This window comes from Elaeis guineensis, chromosome 7, assembly GCF_000442705.2.
Source record: "Elaeis guineensis isolate ETL-2024a chromosome 7, EG11, whole genome shotgun sequence".
NCBI lineage: Eukaryota > Viridiplantae > Streptophyta > Magnoliopsida > Arecales > Arecaceae > Elaeis > Elaeis guineensis.
The window spans coordinates 86,659,681-86,675,453 of NC_025999.2; the positions used below are offsets into that span (position 1 = coordinate 86,659,681).

At 37.0% G+C, this 15,773-nt stretch overlaps 1 protein-coding gene across 1 annotated transcript; it reads right to left on the reverse strand.

The window, feature by feature from the left end:
• Positions 1 to 5,244: 5,244 nt before the first annotated feature.
• Positions 5,245 to 15,252, reverse strand: LOC105048690 (probable calcium-binding protein CML13). The gene is made up of 7 exons (XM_073260160.1): positions 15,104 to 15,252; positions 10,669 to 10,780; positions 10,542 to 10,578; positions 10,406 to 10,433; positions 7,152 to 7,304; positions 6,611 to 6,713; positions 5,245 to 5,527 (listed from the first exon to the last, which is right to left on the reverse strand). Exons 1-7 carry the CDS (start codon positions 15,104 to 15,106, stop codon positions 5,463 to 5,465), a joined length of 501 nt encoding a protein of 166 aa, XP_073116261.1. The 5' UTR covers positions 15,107 to 15,252; the 3' UTR covers positions 5,245 to 5,462.
• Positions 15,253 to 15,773: the final 521 nt, after the last annotated feature.

The window sequence follows — 15,773 nt, forward strand, 5'->3', positions numbered from 1 at the left end:
ACATCACGGCTGAAGGCTAAAGAAAGTTGTTGCAATTTTATGGATGCTCTCTCTCTACGCTTTCATCATTAGTAATAAACTAGCACTTACAGAGGTTCCATTAATAATAATAAATTTAAAAATTATATAAATTTATATTTTTTATTTAAAAAATAAAAAAATATAATTTAATATATGATATTGCGAGAGATTATCTTGTAATGTTACGTGTCAACATGGAATGCTACCTCTGACACTCGTATAATGCGAAGATTTAATCGATAATAATGATAATATTTATTTTTATATTAATATTAATAAATTTAAAAATTATATAGATTTATATTTTTATTTTATTTAAAAAAATATAAAAATAAAAAATAAAATTTGACACAGTGTTGTGAGAGATTATTCTATAATCTTACGTGTCAATATGGAATGCCACCCCTAATACCCGTGTATCATTTTACTATATAAGTTTAATCGATAATAATGATAATATTTGTTTTGCTATTAATATTAATAAATTTAAAAATCATATAAATTTATGATCTTATTTTTTATTTTAAAAAATGAAAAAAATTGATACGAGGCATTGCAAGAGATTGTCCTGTAATCTTACATGTCAATACGGAATACCATCCTTAATATCCGTTTATCTCTTTACTATTATTATATAGATAGATGATAATATTTATTTTACTATTAATATTAATAATTTAAAAATTATATAGATTTATATTTTTATTTATTATTTAAAAAATATTAAAAAAATAAAATTTGATACATGATATTGCGAGAAATGATCCTATAATCTTATATGTTAATATGAAATACTATCTTAATACTTATATATCATTTTATTATTATTATATAGATATATTATGTTGGTTTATCTTTTAGCCTCAGTTTGTGAGGGAGGTAAGGCTGAGTCATCCTCACTTATCCCGATGAGAGTATGGTCTGAGAATATTACTTTTGAACATTTGTTCCTTGAGTATAATTATAATATAATATAATAATATATTAATATTATATAAAATAATATTCTAACATGTATATTAATAGATAATAGTATATAGTGGTATAGTGTATTTTAGAATTTATATATTAGCATGTCTATGTTATGTTAATATTTATCACGTATCAATATTGACATAGTTTAGTCTATTAGCATTGCTAGATTTTCATACCGTACTAATAAAAAGTATACTAATATTATATTAATTATCTTATAATACTTTTTTTTGATTAAAAATTATCATATAATACTTTATCTGCATAAAATACCATAAGCTAATATTGGAAGAGCACATTTGTCAAGTTCAGAAAACAGCCTAAACAGATCACCTTTTTCTCTACTTATACAACTAGCATGGTGGCCGAGCGTTGCTCGGGCCTATTGATTTTGCAAAGCGTGTGAGATTTAAAATTCTTTTCTATTGCTTTGCAATTTGTGCAAAAAAGATTAAGATTTCAAAAATATTTTTTTTATTTTTTAACTCCTTGCTGTGTGACATGCACAACACGGATGATCTGAAATTTTTTTCTATTACCTTGTGATTCGTGCAAAAAGATCGAAATTTCAAAAATATTTTTTTTTTCTTTTTACTTTATAATTCGTGTGTAAAAAATCAATAGAACCATGCACTAGAAAATCAATGTTTTGCTCTCGCCACACCTGCACCTGCAATTGTACCCTCTTCACCCACCCCATGTCTGCTCCGATGCCGCCAGCATCCGAATACACTCTTCTAAACTCAGCTCGACTGTAAAGTGTAGGGCCGTTCGATCGTCCGCATCCTTTGCATAGAGGTCCCATTCGACAGACTCGTCAGCAAAGTGGGTCCATAGAGAGACGGTGTCGATCTTTCAGATGGCGTTCCACTAAGGGTTCATCCGTCCCACGGACTAGATCGATTCAGCAGATGAACCAACCCTCGATGAACCAGCATACCTAGACAATATGCCAGTATAAAATATATATATATATATATATATATATATATATATATATATATATATATATATATATATATATATATATATATATATATATATATATATATATATATATATATATATATATATATATACACTCCTTGCTGCCCATGTGCACAGTACATATGATCTAAAAATTTTTTTGTTGCTCTGTGATTCATGCGAAGAGACTAAAGCTTCAAAAATATTTTTCTTTTTTTTTATGTTATAATTCGTACGTAAAAAATTAATAGAATTATGCGATGAAAAATCAATGCTCTAACTCTGCCACACATGCACGTGTGACCGTACCTTCTTCGTCCGCCCCACGTTTGCCCCAGTGCCACCTGCATCCGGATGCACTCCTCTGAACTTAACCTGACCATAAAGTATAGGACTATCTGGTCATCCGCATCTTCCGTATCGGGGTCTCATTCGATAGACTCGTCGACAAGGAGGGCCCATAAGGTGGCGACGTCGGTCTTCCGAATGGCGATCCATTCGGGATCCGCCCACCACACGTCCGCTCGAAACCTCCCAACCGATTGGAACTCGTGAGAATAGAAAAATAAAAAAAATGAAGAAAATAAGAAAAAGAATGAGGCGGCTTGAGATGAGTTCAAAAAAAGAAAAGAGAAAACAATATATTGTGGGAACAAAAAAAAATGAACATCATGGAGACTTCCAAACTTGACACATGACGTGTTAGGAGATTATTCTATTATCTTATATATCAATACAGAATGTCACCCTCAATACCTATTCATCATTTTATTATTATTATATTGATAAATATAGATAGATAGATAATAATTTAAAATATTTTTTATTTTTTATCATACTATTTATATTTATATTTTTTATTTAAAAATATTAAAAATAAAAAAAATAAAATTTGACATGTGACGTTGTGGAAGATTATCCTATAATTTTATATATTAATACGGAATGCCACCTCTAATACCTGTGTATCGCTTTACTATTATTATATAGATAGATTTAAAATATTTTTTATTTTTTATCATAATATTTGTATTTATATTTTTTATTTAAAAATTAAAAAAAAAACTTGACACGTGACGTTGTGGGAGATTATCCTATAATCTTACGTGTCAATATGGAATACTACTCCTAATACCCGTATATCGCTTTACTATTATTATATAGATAAAGATATTAGATAATATTTTTTATTTTATGAAAATAAAGGCAAAATCATAAACATTTCTTGGAATAACATTATTTATATTAAACAAAATAAGGCTCTATCCTAATTAAACCTGTTCAAAATTAAATCAACCTAGTATGTAACCTACTTGTCCCCAAAATCCTTATTCCTTTTCCATATTTGGTCCTTGGTCTATTTGGGGGTACTCGAGAGATCATCCGATCACGATGATCCATGTTTCCTCTAACAAGTCCAGCATTGGTAGATGTTATAGGGGTATCGATTGGGCTGCTCTACCCTGAGTTGCAGATGCTTGATCCATATCCTATGGCCATACTAGTTTTTGCGCTTGATAGAATGAAGGCACATGAAGTTTTTGATATTTAATTGATGATACGATGGGCGCCGAAAGCGGCACTGTTTGCTACCGTGTCTATGTTGGGGAAAAGAATCCGGTTACACAACCATCATGCTATACTTTCTTGATGGTTTGCAGTACATTAATCTTTAAGGATGTATGCTCCTTTTTGTACAGACTTATTAAAACTTTACCAGACTTCTTGCAATAATTTACAGGAGACTCGTAAAGAATTAATCAAAAGCGTAGTGGTACAACGCAGTCTTTAGCTTACAGATTTCTTATTGAAATTTCCAATTTTCTTGAGGGTTTGATTTGCTGCTAGTAGTTGAACAAGTCTTTGCCATTTATAGGTAATAATCTATGCCTGACAAGTGGCAGACTTGAGATGATCATCAATATCCATGGAATAATGCAATGTTTTATTTTTGTCTTTTTCCTTTACCAAAGAAGTCCTTTTAGATTAATTCCTTTGAATCTAGTTTTTTTAATAATTTTTTATGAAGTTGGATATGGCTTTTTCTATGTTGATGGACGAGGTTGCAGAACTTCAATATTGGAATCTCTCCAGATAACTTGGTAAACATACAACCTTCATTCCGTCCACATATTATAGTATGAGCTGAATTGGATTCAAGAACAGTTGTAAAGTTGATTAATTAAAGATGGCAACCGTTTCAAGATGTCCATCATCAAAAAAACTGTTTCAAGATGTTGACGAAATATCTCTCTCCAAGTGATTATCAATGCCAATCATGCATCTAGAGATGGGACTCATGCTAGAAATTAAAATTGTCTTACTAAGTACCCAAGAGAAGATTTAGTTGTCACTTTTCCAAAATTAGCTGTCCTACATTTGACACTAATTTCTATAATCAACAACAGTAGATTAGGTAGAGCATAAAAAAGAGCTTGAATATTGTATCATTACATAGTTTATTGATGAATGAGTTCTATTTGCCTTTTAAAAGAAAAACCAAGGCATCAAAATGGTAGCACATATAGTAAACCTGAGACTACAAATTTAATAAGCTAGTCACAGGGGATTAAAATGGCTTGGCCAACATATGAAATATTGTATTTGATTAATATCTCCTCAGGGCGAAATATAATGACTGAACCATCAGAATATTGACCTATATAGAAAAACAAGATCACTATTTTTCATGTTGAAGTTTAACAAGCGAGTAAAGCTAGAATCATTTAATTAGCAAGTATCTAGATACTTGGAGCCTCTTCAATGTGTGACGTTGAGAACTGATAATACCTTCCTCTGGAAAACATTTCCTCCATGTCACTTGGAGGGGGAAGAAGAATTTGTATCTAGGAGGGAAGGAGGCATCCATACAAAAAAAATCCACTCTTAGAAGTCTCAGACGGAAGACCTGATCTTAGACATTCATCTCGCAAAGCTAAATATCAGTTCCTCGTCACCAATCTGGTATGTAGCAGCCTCCAAAGGTCACTGCTAAAAGCCCCACAGATTTAAAACCTTGAAGATGCCACCATGATGTGCTGCAATACTCCCTGGTATGTCCACATGGAATGCTAATTCATAGACTGTACTTTAACATCGAAGAAAAGAAATTCTGCAGAGACTCCATCGGTTCAAGCCCTAAACAAGTACATTGTCTCACCACTGATGTAATTGGTCCGTTGACCACGATCAATGAATCATCAATCTTAGGTGGAAACAATCTGATGAATATTTTATCCATTCAACATCCAAAACATCGCCATTTTTAAAAGAGTACACAACTACCAACAAACACAACCATAAATAAGAAACATTAGCTGAAACTACAGAATCCACACAGGGTGTATATAGGCAGGTGAAATATGTTTATACACAGAAAACCATCTCATTTGACAGATTGGTTAATTTAAGTTACATCAATAATCTTGAGTTCAAGGCTCTCTGGGTCACTTGCATCATAAGGAACTCACAGTCTTTTGCAGCAAGATAATTTCAGATATTTAATGATCATAACCTGTCCTTTTCATCACCCTGATAAACTCATTAGCATCTACTTCTCCATCGCCTGCATGACAGATGAATATCTCAATTACCTCCAAGAATTTAAGTGGATAAAAAAAATCCTGTCAATTATATAGGACTGAAATTCTATTTGTTACTTGCAGGGGCATTTTGTTAGCGAGAACAGCCAATGGAATGGTTTATTAACATATAAATATGAAATCGCAAGAGAACTTGTTACTAAGCAAATTAATCAAACTAGAAGAGGAAGCTATAACAGTTTGATGGTGTCAGCCCATGCCAATATTGAACAGCAAGATATAATTACATATGCTACAGGAAATGCACGTTATGCCCAAAACATTTGAACTCAGTATAATGGTACAAGCATCAAGATGAGACTCCGAAAATAGTAGTAGAAAGGAAACCTTCTCCAGGGAGCTTACAACTTCTTGTAATAATTAAGAAGGCAACAGAGTGGAGTCAATACAGAAAGACTGCAAGAAACTGGAAGAGGATTTCAGAAAGATAGAAAAGGAGAGATCCCTAAGTGGCCCAACTCAAAAATTTAAATATTTGCAATAAAGATGGAGGGTGGAGGGACAAACTTATATGGAGCGATGTTCTTTTATTTGGAACCTATGAAATACTGCATAAGTATTAGGAAGATTTCTATTCCAAGTCAACTGGTGTGGGATGTAAGTGTTCCCAACTAACTATTGCAGTTCCTCTTAATCATACACACACAACTATAGAAAATTAAAGTAGAATTAATTTCTCCCCTCTCCATCAACTGGAATTCATCCTCTTAGATGGTGAAACTCTATGAAAGCCATAACAGAAAAAATAAGCTGCTAATTTGTAATTAGTTAAGAAAGGTGAGATTCTACTAATTATCCCTAAAAAGGTATTCCAAGTATCACCAGTATTTCTTCAATTTTCTGACACTCTATCTTGGTTATACTTCCTAAAAGTTCCAGGAAAACATCGTATGTGAATATGTTTTGTTGCCCTCATAAGAGAGAAATTATTCAATCAAATTTAGTAGGTTTAGCATGATTTAAAAAGATGATGTATGAAACCATGTTATTAACCCTGAAGAATATTTAAGAGTTCCACTGAAAATTCGAAAGGAGAAAGTTCTCACCATTGCGGTCTGCTTCTGTGATCATCTCTCTGATCTCTTCAAGAGTAAAGTTTTCCCCCAAATCTTTAGCAAGATGCTGGATATCAACATCAGATATCTTTCCCTGAAATATGCCCCAGAAGAGTTATGACAGTCTTACAGAAGTCCCATATACATGTATGCGTGAGTTATGACAGTCTTACAGAAGTTATGACAGTCTTACAGAAGTCCCAGCATGCATGCATGCATGCATGCATGCATGCATGCATGGATGCATGCATACATATATATCTTTCCCTGAAATATGCCCCAGAAGAGTTATGACAGTCTTACAGAAGTCCCATATACATGTATGCGTGAGTTATGACAGTCTTACAGAAGTTATGACAGTCTTACAGAAGTCCCAGCATGCATGCATGCATGCATGCAACATGTATGTATGTATGTATGTATGTATGTATGTATGTATGTATGTATGTATGTATGTATGTATGAGAGAGAGCGAAAGCAAGAGAGTTAGGTATGGATATATAGATACAAGCAAGATAGTCACAAAATTTACATTGTTATCTTGGTCAATAATGCGAAAAGCTTTCATTAACTCTTCCTGGAAATCCCTTTCTCCTATCTTGGCTGTCATCATGGAAACGAATTCATCAAATTCAATTGCACCACTGCCATCTTTGTCTACATCAACAATCATCTGATTAACTTGCTGCAATAACATAAGGGTTCTGTGTCTTAGTTTCAAGCCAGATTTTCATAATGCAAAATTAACTTTAAAAGTTCAGGTGTTGAAAGAATTGAAAAACATAAGCATCTAGCAAGAAGAAATTCTTGCAGAATTGATGACTCTCATTTTCAGTGTCATGCTAATGTAATCAAACAACATCTGAATCTAGGGTGCCTAATACAGGCTGTTAAGACCAGGAGTGTTATATGGGAATAGCAATAGTTGAAAAAAACAGTTCAATAACATCTAGATTTGCTGGAGCAGTTGCAGGTTAACCAAGCTTAACCATTGGATCAATAATAAAGCAAAGACTTTTCACATATTAACTTGAAGCATCATTACACTTCCTAATGCTTGAAAAGAAGAAGCACGGATTTGGGTAATTTGAATTATACAAAACTATGCAAGAAAACGAGGAGAGCTTTTTGCTTATTATAAAAGGATGTTAAGCATGTCCTTAAAATGTGTCTAGAATCTTATACATCAATACCAATAAAATATTGGAAGGCCTATATAGTGAATCCCTATTGATTATAAAGCAGCATTTAGCATGACTTCAGCTCATTTAACATAATTTTGGTTCATTTTCCTCTTTCGACAATGATAAGCAATCACCTAGGAATCTTAAAACTTGCTAAAGTGAAGCCTTTGAAGACTATAAAGGCCAACCAGACATCCAGAAGCAAATTAGTACATTTTAAAATTTAGGTGCATCAATCAGTATGATCTATTTGAACTAGAAGTCAAAATTAAATTATATCCAGTATCCTGTCTAACAAGATGACACTTGGCACTTTCTTTTCCTTTGCTTCAACTAATGTAGGTAAATGGGAAAATGGCATTAACAAAATCATCTATCAAGATGCTATTGGTGGAAGATATGACATATGGTCTGCTGTTACTCATTAATCTTCCTGGACATTACAGAGTTTGTAACACGTAGCAGTTTGTAAGGTTCTAACTATATCTGTTACTCCAATGTTGCCTAACAATCTAGTGGTGGCTTCAACATGGCAACTCATCATAATAATCTAAGGAGATTGCAGTCCACATCCTCTCCCAAACACCCTCAGCTATGTACCACAGATCAGAAATGTATAACGTAAAGAGGGGCATGTCAGTAAAAGACTGAAAATACTAAACATACATTGAGATTGAGCAGTGCATAACCATATTCCATTTACCAAATGAACAAGAAATATATCATAAGACAGGAAATCTGCTTGTATGAAGATATCATACATCAAGATCATCAGTCTTGTAATTGAATGTTGAGGAGATTCTAGGAACCTTGTTGGTTATCATGTTCAAGATCTAGATGTTATATAAGCATTGTAAATATTGTATTATTTACAACATGCAGGTAGTATTATTTCTCATGAAGAGAAACTTTAGTTATGATTGTTAAGATCACCTTCTGAAACACTAGTGATAGCAAAATTACAATGATCATTTTTCTCTATTGTTGTAAGAATTTCTGCTGTTCTTGTCATTTGCACTTGCTATGCATATGCATAGCCTGAAGGTCCTCTAGACCTGGCTCTGTTCCACCTCAACATGATGGCTTTTACTCTTTTTAGTGTTTCTATTTTGTTGTATGTTGTTTTGATGTGTTGGAGGCTAAGTATCATTGCCTTTCCTCATTGAATGCAAATCTAAGTTTACAAAGAAATTATATTATTGTATTCCTTATGCCTCTCTCCCCAATACTAGGGGTGCATCAAGGGAAAATATTAGAGCTGTTAAGACGGGCCGGCCCGCCCCGAGCCACCCCGACCCACCTCTAAACGGGTCGGGGCGGGCTGGCCCGTTTAACTGACAGGTTGGAAAAATCCCAACCCGACCCGACCCGCCATGGACCGCGGGTTAAACGGGCCAACCCGTCAAAATTTCAAAAAAAAAAAAAAAATATAAACTGAATTTCATATTCAATTTGAACTCAAATCAATTTATCAAAGTCTTACATCTCAATTCTTATAGTCATAAAATGAAATCGTCAAACTTAAACTAAATACTTAATATAACCCAAACTTAAAAGACTTTAAGTTTCAATTTTCAAACTAATTTAGAGGCAAATCAAAGTCCCAAAAAAATATCCTTTATATCATTATTGTGGCCCTCATTATTCAATTCTTCATCTTCTTCCTCTTTTTCATCAATTATCTCTTCAATAACATTAGAACCCTCTTTTGAAATATATATATATATATAAAGAGATGGGTCAGCCCACTCGACAAGCCCCGACCCACCGATCCAAACGGGGCGGGTCATTTGACCCATTTTTATACGGGTTGCTAAAATATAAACCCAATCCGCCCCATTTACATGGAGGGGTGGGCCAACCCGATGGGCCCAACCCAAATTGACAACTCTAGAAAACATGCCTAGATTAAGGAGAAGGTAGACCGTGCAAGGTATTTCCAGGTTTCTGCTTAGACATTGCAAACAATGCACAATGCAGATTGGTGGATTTCTCAATGATTTCAAGTCAAGGTAGCTACCTCTCCCATTAATAACATTGCATGAAGTGCAGGCTAGGGTCATCTCTGCTTCTACAATCATTGGAGGTGATCCGAAGAGCATAATCAAATGGATCATGGAAAGGCTTCCTTTCCCACTACACACATCCATTTAAGAATGGGTGACAGATTTATAGAAGGGTAGTCCCTGTGCAAGATATAGAACGGAGGCTAATCAAAGAATCAACAAAAAAGTAACGAGACTTTAAGAAAATCTAGATAATTGCTTCCTCTTCCCTGACTCTCACATCAAGTGTTCTAACCAAATGTATTTCATGGTGTTTGCCATGAATATATAGTAGTGGCTTACGAGTGCCTATAATTCATTTTTTCCACATGCCCTGAATTGGAATGCATTAGCATACACTTTATAACTTCTTTCTGTATTTGACAGAGATTTTCTGCTGTGAATTGATAAATAAATTGACAGATAAATGTAAACTAAAGAAAGTTAATTGCATGCCCACATTATAACTTTTTAAAACAACTTTGAATTTCGGGTATGACTTAAAATGAATAAAGGAAAAGAGATTTAATGACTTGAAATGTAGAGAAGATTTTTACCTTTTCTGTCATTTCAAAACCCAGGGCCCTGCAAATAAAATATTATATGAGTATGGTTGCATCACCCTCTACAATAAGATAGCAGCACGTAAATCAGTTCAAAAGAATGGGACCTAAATATATAAGAAACTATTACCTCATGGCAACAGTCAGCTCTTTGGCATCGATAGTCCCTATAAAAAAGATCAGAAGGTTATATTACAGTGAACAGGTGAAAGAAGAAGAGAAAACAAATTCACAATAATTTAAAGCAATGACCATACCAGAACGATCCGTATCAAAGAGTTCAAATGCTTCCTTTATCTCTTGCCTCTTTCGGTGGCTTAATCCTCTTGGATTTTCTCTTCTAGATCCTACCCTAGGTGGAACACTTGCCTACATGACCACGAATCATAACTTTACATTTACTCAATTAAGACAAGGTAAACAAACAATATCTGCAGGTGTTTTAATAATAAAGCTTAACAAGCATTATATAAATCAAATATATTTATCTACGTACACAAAAGTGTTACCTAGAAGTTGGCGTGGGAGCCAAGCTTCCCATTGTTCCAAACTGTATGACATTTCAAATTTTTAAAAAGCCCAAACCTCCATATCACATGAATATTTGAAAAATTATGTTATCAAATATATAAATATGTTGAATATGAGACTTAGTTAATTAGTCTAGGATACTATTCAATAAATCTGCATTTCACACCATATCACACTAATGAAAAAGAAGAAAAATACATGACATCAATAGGAATGCCTGACACATTAAGCTAATACTGTTTAGCATCTAAATAGTTATAACCTATAGAGTTATAACTTAGATTAAGTTGTCTTTATTGGAATATTGCAAAAGAATGTGTCAAGTTGTCACACTTATGGCTGATGTAAATAGGGTACTCCATTTTTTGGGGTGCCACGGAGAGTCTTGCTATGTTATATCACATCCAAGAAACTTGAGAACTGAAGTTTTCAGGTACTATTGTAACTAACATGCTAATATATAATGCAAGCTCTCCCAAATGTCTATTGGATGCCTACTTGGGTTCAACTGTACTATCACATGAAATCTCAAATGATTAGAAGGAAGAAGAAAAGGAAAGAAGACAACAGAAAGTCTGCAGAAGTCCTGCTGTCACAGGGCTGAAGCCCTGGACACGGGCTTGGCACGGGCGCAGGTGGCACCGTGCCATGCCTTGCTGCGCGAGGGGGCTCGGTGCAGCATTGTGCGCAGGGAGAGCGCACATCTTCGGGACGGCACACCGAAGGAGGGCTGAAGCCTTGGACATGGGCTTGGCACGGGTGCAGGTGGCACCATGCCATGCCTTGCTGCGCGAGGGGGCTCGGTGCAGCATTGTGCGTAGGGAGAGCGCACATCTTCGGGATGGCACACCGAAGGAGGGCTGAAGCCTTGGACATGGGCTTGGCATGGGTGCAGGTGGCACCATGCCATGCCTTGCTGCGCGAGGGGGCTCGGTGCAGCATTGTGCGCAGGGAGAGCGCACATCTTCGGGACGGCACACCGAAGGAGCGCACGACATGGTGATGACGTGCGGCACGGGCGTGCAGGCTAGACGCACCTTGGCCTGGGTTCGGCCAGAAGGACAGCTCTGTCTGCGGGCTTGGTGCAGCATTGTGCGCAAGGAGGGCGCACATCTTCGGGACGGCACACCGAAGGAGCGCGCGACATGGCGATGATGCGCGGCATGGGTGCGCAGGCTAGGCGCACCTTGGCTTGGGTTCGGCCAGAAGGACTCGGCTCTGTCTGCGGGCATGGGCGCAGCACAACTCGGGCATGGGCGTGGCACAGCTCGGGGACAGGCGCGGCACTGCATGGACGCAGGCGCGGCACTGCTTGTGGGCACAGATGTGATTGCTCGGGCAGGGCATAGCTCAATGCGGGGGCATGGGCGCAGGAGACGTGCGCACGCAGAAAGCGGAGTGCGCACGGAAATAGCGGAGTCCAGCTGCGGCACGGTGCGGGCGACGTGCGCAGGAGACGTGCGCGCGCAGAAAGCGGAGGCGTGCGCGCGCAAGTCGGACGTGCGCGCGATCGGCACGCGTGCACGCCAGACTGCGGTTGCTGGCGGTTCCTTGCAACGCCGGGGCGTGGCAGACTGGGACTCGCAGTTGCAGTTGGTTGGGCGGTTCGGCCAACTACCCAGCAACGTGGGCGCGCTACCAGGGAGTGGGCGCGCACTGCCAGGAAAGTGGGCGAGTGGCCCACGGCCAGAGATGCTATATAGGCCTGTCGGCCAAGGCAGCTGGAGGCAGCCAGAGGCAGCCAGGGGCGGTCGAGAGAGAGGAAAATCATCCAAGGAAGGGTGTTTCCGTAGGCTGTGAGGAGGCAGCCGAGACAGCCAAGGAAGGGTGTTTCCATAGGCTGTGAGAAAGCATTCTGTGTAACCTGGGAGGGTTTTGAGTGCTTTGTAGGCCTGTCGGCCAAGGCTGTGGGAGGCAGCCGAGAAAGAGGGAAAATCAGCCAAGGAAGGGTGTTTCCATAGGCTGTGAGAGAGCATTCTGTGTAACCTGGGAGGGGTTTGAGTGCTCTGTACACCAGGGTGAGAGGGTGAGAGACCTCTTGCATGAGGCAGGTGTGTCCTTTGTACTTTTGAGAAGAAAAGTAAGAAAAGGTTGGGGTTTTTCTCTGTAAACACTTGTGTCTCATACCTTGGGGTGTTGGCTGGCTAAGGGAGTTAGCGCCATCACGGAAGCAATTTTGGAGGTAAAAGTTGCCCCGTGACACCTGCCATCATGGTACACACACACACACACAGAGTTACAAAAGGCAGAAAACTATGGATGCTTCAACTACCCGTTTAATTGATAAGCTCCTTCTCACCTTCATTGCTCATGACGAAGTTCTAATTGTTATTAATTTCAAAATAACAGAAGCACTTCCCAAAGGATATGTTAAAACATTAATATTCGACAAGAAAAATTCTTTTCCAGAAAGATATTTAAATTCACATGAATCAGTGAATAGAAAACTTTTTAATCAGATTTGATATAGAGCACAATTTGGATTGATACACAAGCCCATCCTATTCTGACACACAAATACCAAATGGATAACTGCATTAGACTTTAACATGGCAGAAATAATCCATCAAATTGTAATTGGGGGCTACCATGATGATTTCACCATTTATGCTTCACAAAACATGTTTAAAAGTTATTTCTCAAAGTTCAATAAATGACACATCAGTTAGAAAGAAGTTAACTATTCTATGAAGCATGTGCTGTAGCCCATTGCCATATGGTAGATGATAAAAATAAAGCAGTCAATGCACTACTAAATTGTAGACAACACATCATGACTAGAAGTTTTTTAACACAGAAGACCTAATATAACAAGTCGCATCATCCATGGAGGACTTTCATTTCCTATCTAACTGGTAAAAGTAAAGTACTCAAGCAAAAAGGCCAAAATAATTCATAGAAAAGATTCAGATTGTGCAACAAGAGGAGCCAGGGCCACCATAGCAGAGACAGATAGGAGACCGATAAAATCAACCGCATTCAAATTTCATTCTACCCACAGAAGGACACAATATACAAGACCATAGAAATCATAAACTACCACAAGCCAATTGCAAAAGAGACATGTTATAAGTCCCGAATGTGCTGGCATATCTCTCTCCTCAAGAAGAGTGACTAGTTTCACCATAAGCATCACAAAATTGCTAAAAAGAAAGCAATTTACTGCTCAAGCTTCCTTCATTGGGATAACTCGATGAAATCCAACGATCAAAAAGGCAATCCACTTTGCAAGATAACTTCCAACCAATATTAAGAGATCTCAATGAACCTCCCATGCTTGGAAAGGTATAACACAGGGAAACAAGCAGCAAGCATGCATCAGGATCATTTAACCCAAGCTTCTTTGATTGTTGCCACTGATAAAGCACTAAAACAAAATCATGAAGCATAGCATACATATGTAGCCAATACGAACATTTTCCGTCAATAGAATTTAACTAAACTTGTGATTGTTATGCATAGACATAGAATTAAATGTGAGGAGTCAAAAGACATCAGCTTTATGAGGTTTTCTTGCATTATTTGAAGCGTTTATTTTATATATAATCATCTAAATACTAGACAATGGGAACTTTCATATGTGTTTCTCTAGTTTATTATTGTTTCTTTCATTTCTCTGTGTTTGATTACGAAGATTTGTTACATATACCAAGAATTGCAGCAACTGAAAAAGAATTGCATAATCGACTTGTTTTGCTAGGTATGAAGGTTATGCACATACAAAATCCACCACACACTGAGCACATTAATCAGCATTACCCGCAGAATTAGCACTGATGGTATATAAAAATCTGAGCCCGGACAGATCAAGAAAACTTGGAAATCATCATTACTGGGTGGAAAGAAAAAGAACTTATTAAACAAAATCACGCCTCCTGAATAGATTCAAATTTTTATTCAAAGCAAACCCTAATCCAAAAATTTATACTTTTATCGAGTAGCTAATACTATAAAATTTAAATACCAACATCACTCTGATTCCCAATACCCAAAGCCGGCTAAAAAGGAAAAAAGAAGATCAAAACATGAGGAAAAAGAAAGGTTAAAAAGGAAAGAGCGAATCAAAGAAGATGGATGTGAAGGCGAAAAGAAACAAAGGGAAACAATAATTGACTTCGTGGAGAAATCTGAATGAATGAGGATTCGTGGAGAAATCAATACCATTGGCTTGGATGGGATTTGCAGAGGCTTTTCTTTCCTCCAGGGATCGTCGATCGGCTTCGCAGCTAGGCCCCAATGGTGTTTCTTCTCGAGATCTATAGAGCTTGCTCTTGTGCTTTCTTGGTAACCGTAGAACTCGCTTTTTTAAAAGCTGGTTGCTTTCCTTCACGGATTCGGAAAAGGAAAACGGGTCGGGTCAAAAAAAGTTGTGCCCGTTTTCACATTATATACCCGGTCAACACTTTAAAAGACTCCATTGGACCGGACTTGACCGGAGCTTACCCATTACCAACCCAAAACACCGTGATTTGAGAAGCATCCGGCAAGAGAAATTGGCGTGCACCGTGTGGTCTCGTTAGTAATCACAGTCATTTTTACGGCCATGCATTGAAATAAGTGCTTGATGAATGAGATCATCATAAATAAGCAGCTATGATTGGCAATATGCACGCTATGTAGTATATATGATGTAGAGTATATGGAAAGCTGCTTGTTCCTTAGGATACTTCATCTATAGTATTCTTTTGAGAATCTATATGTTTCATGGAGAAGGAGAATCTTTTCAAAATCTTTGTAGCTAATTATTTTGATGCTCTACCCTGCCTTCATTTAGGTCTACTAGAACGAAAGGAATCAAAGAATTTTTCTTAATAAAAGTTCATTGATCCAC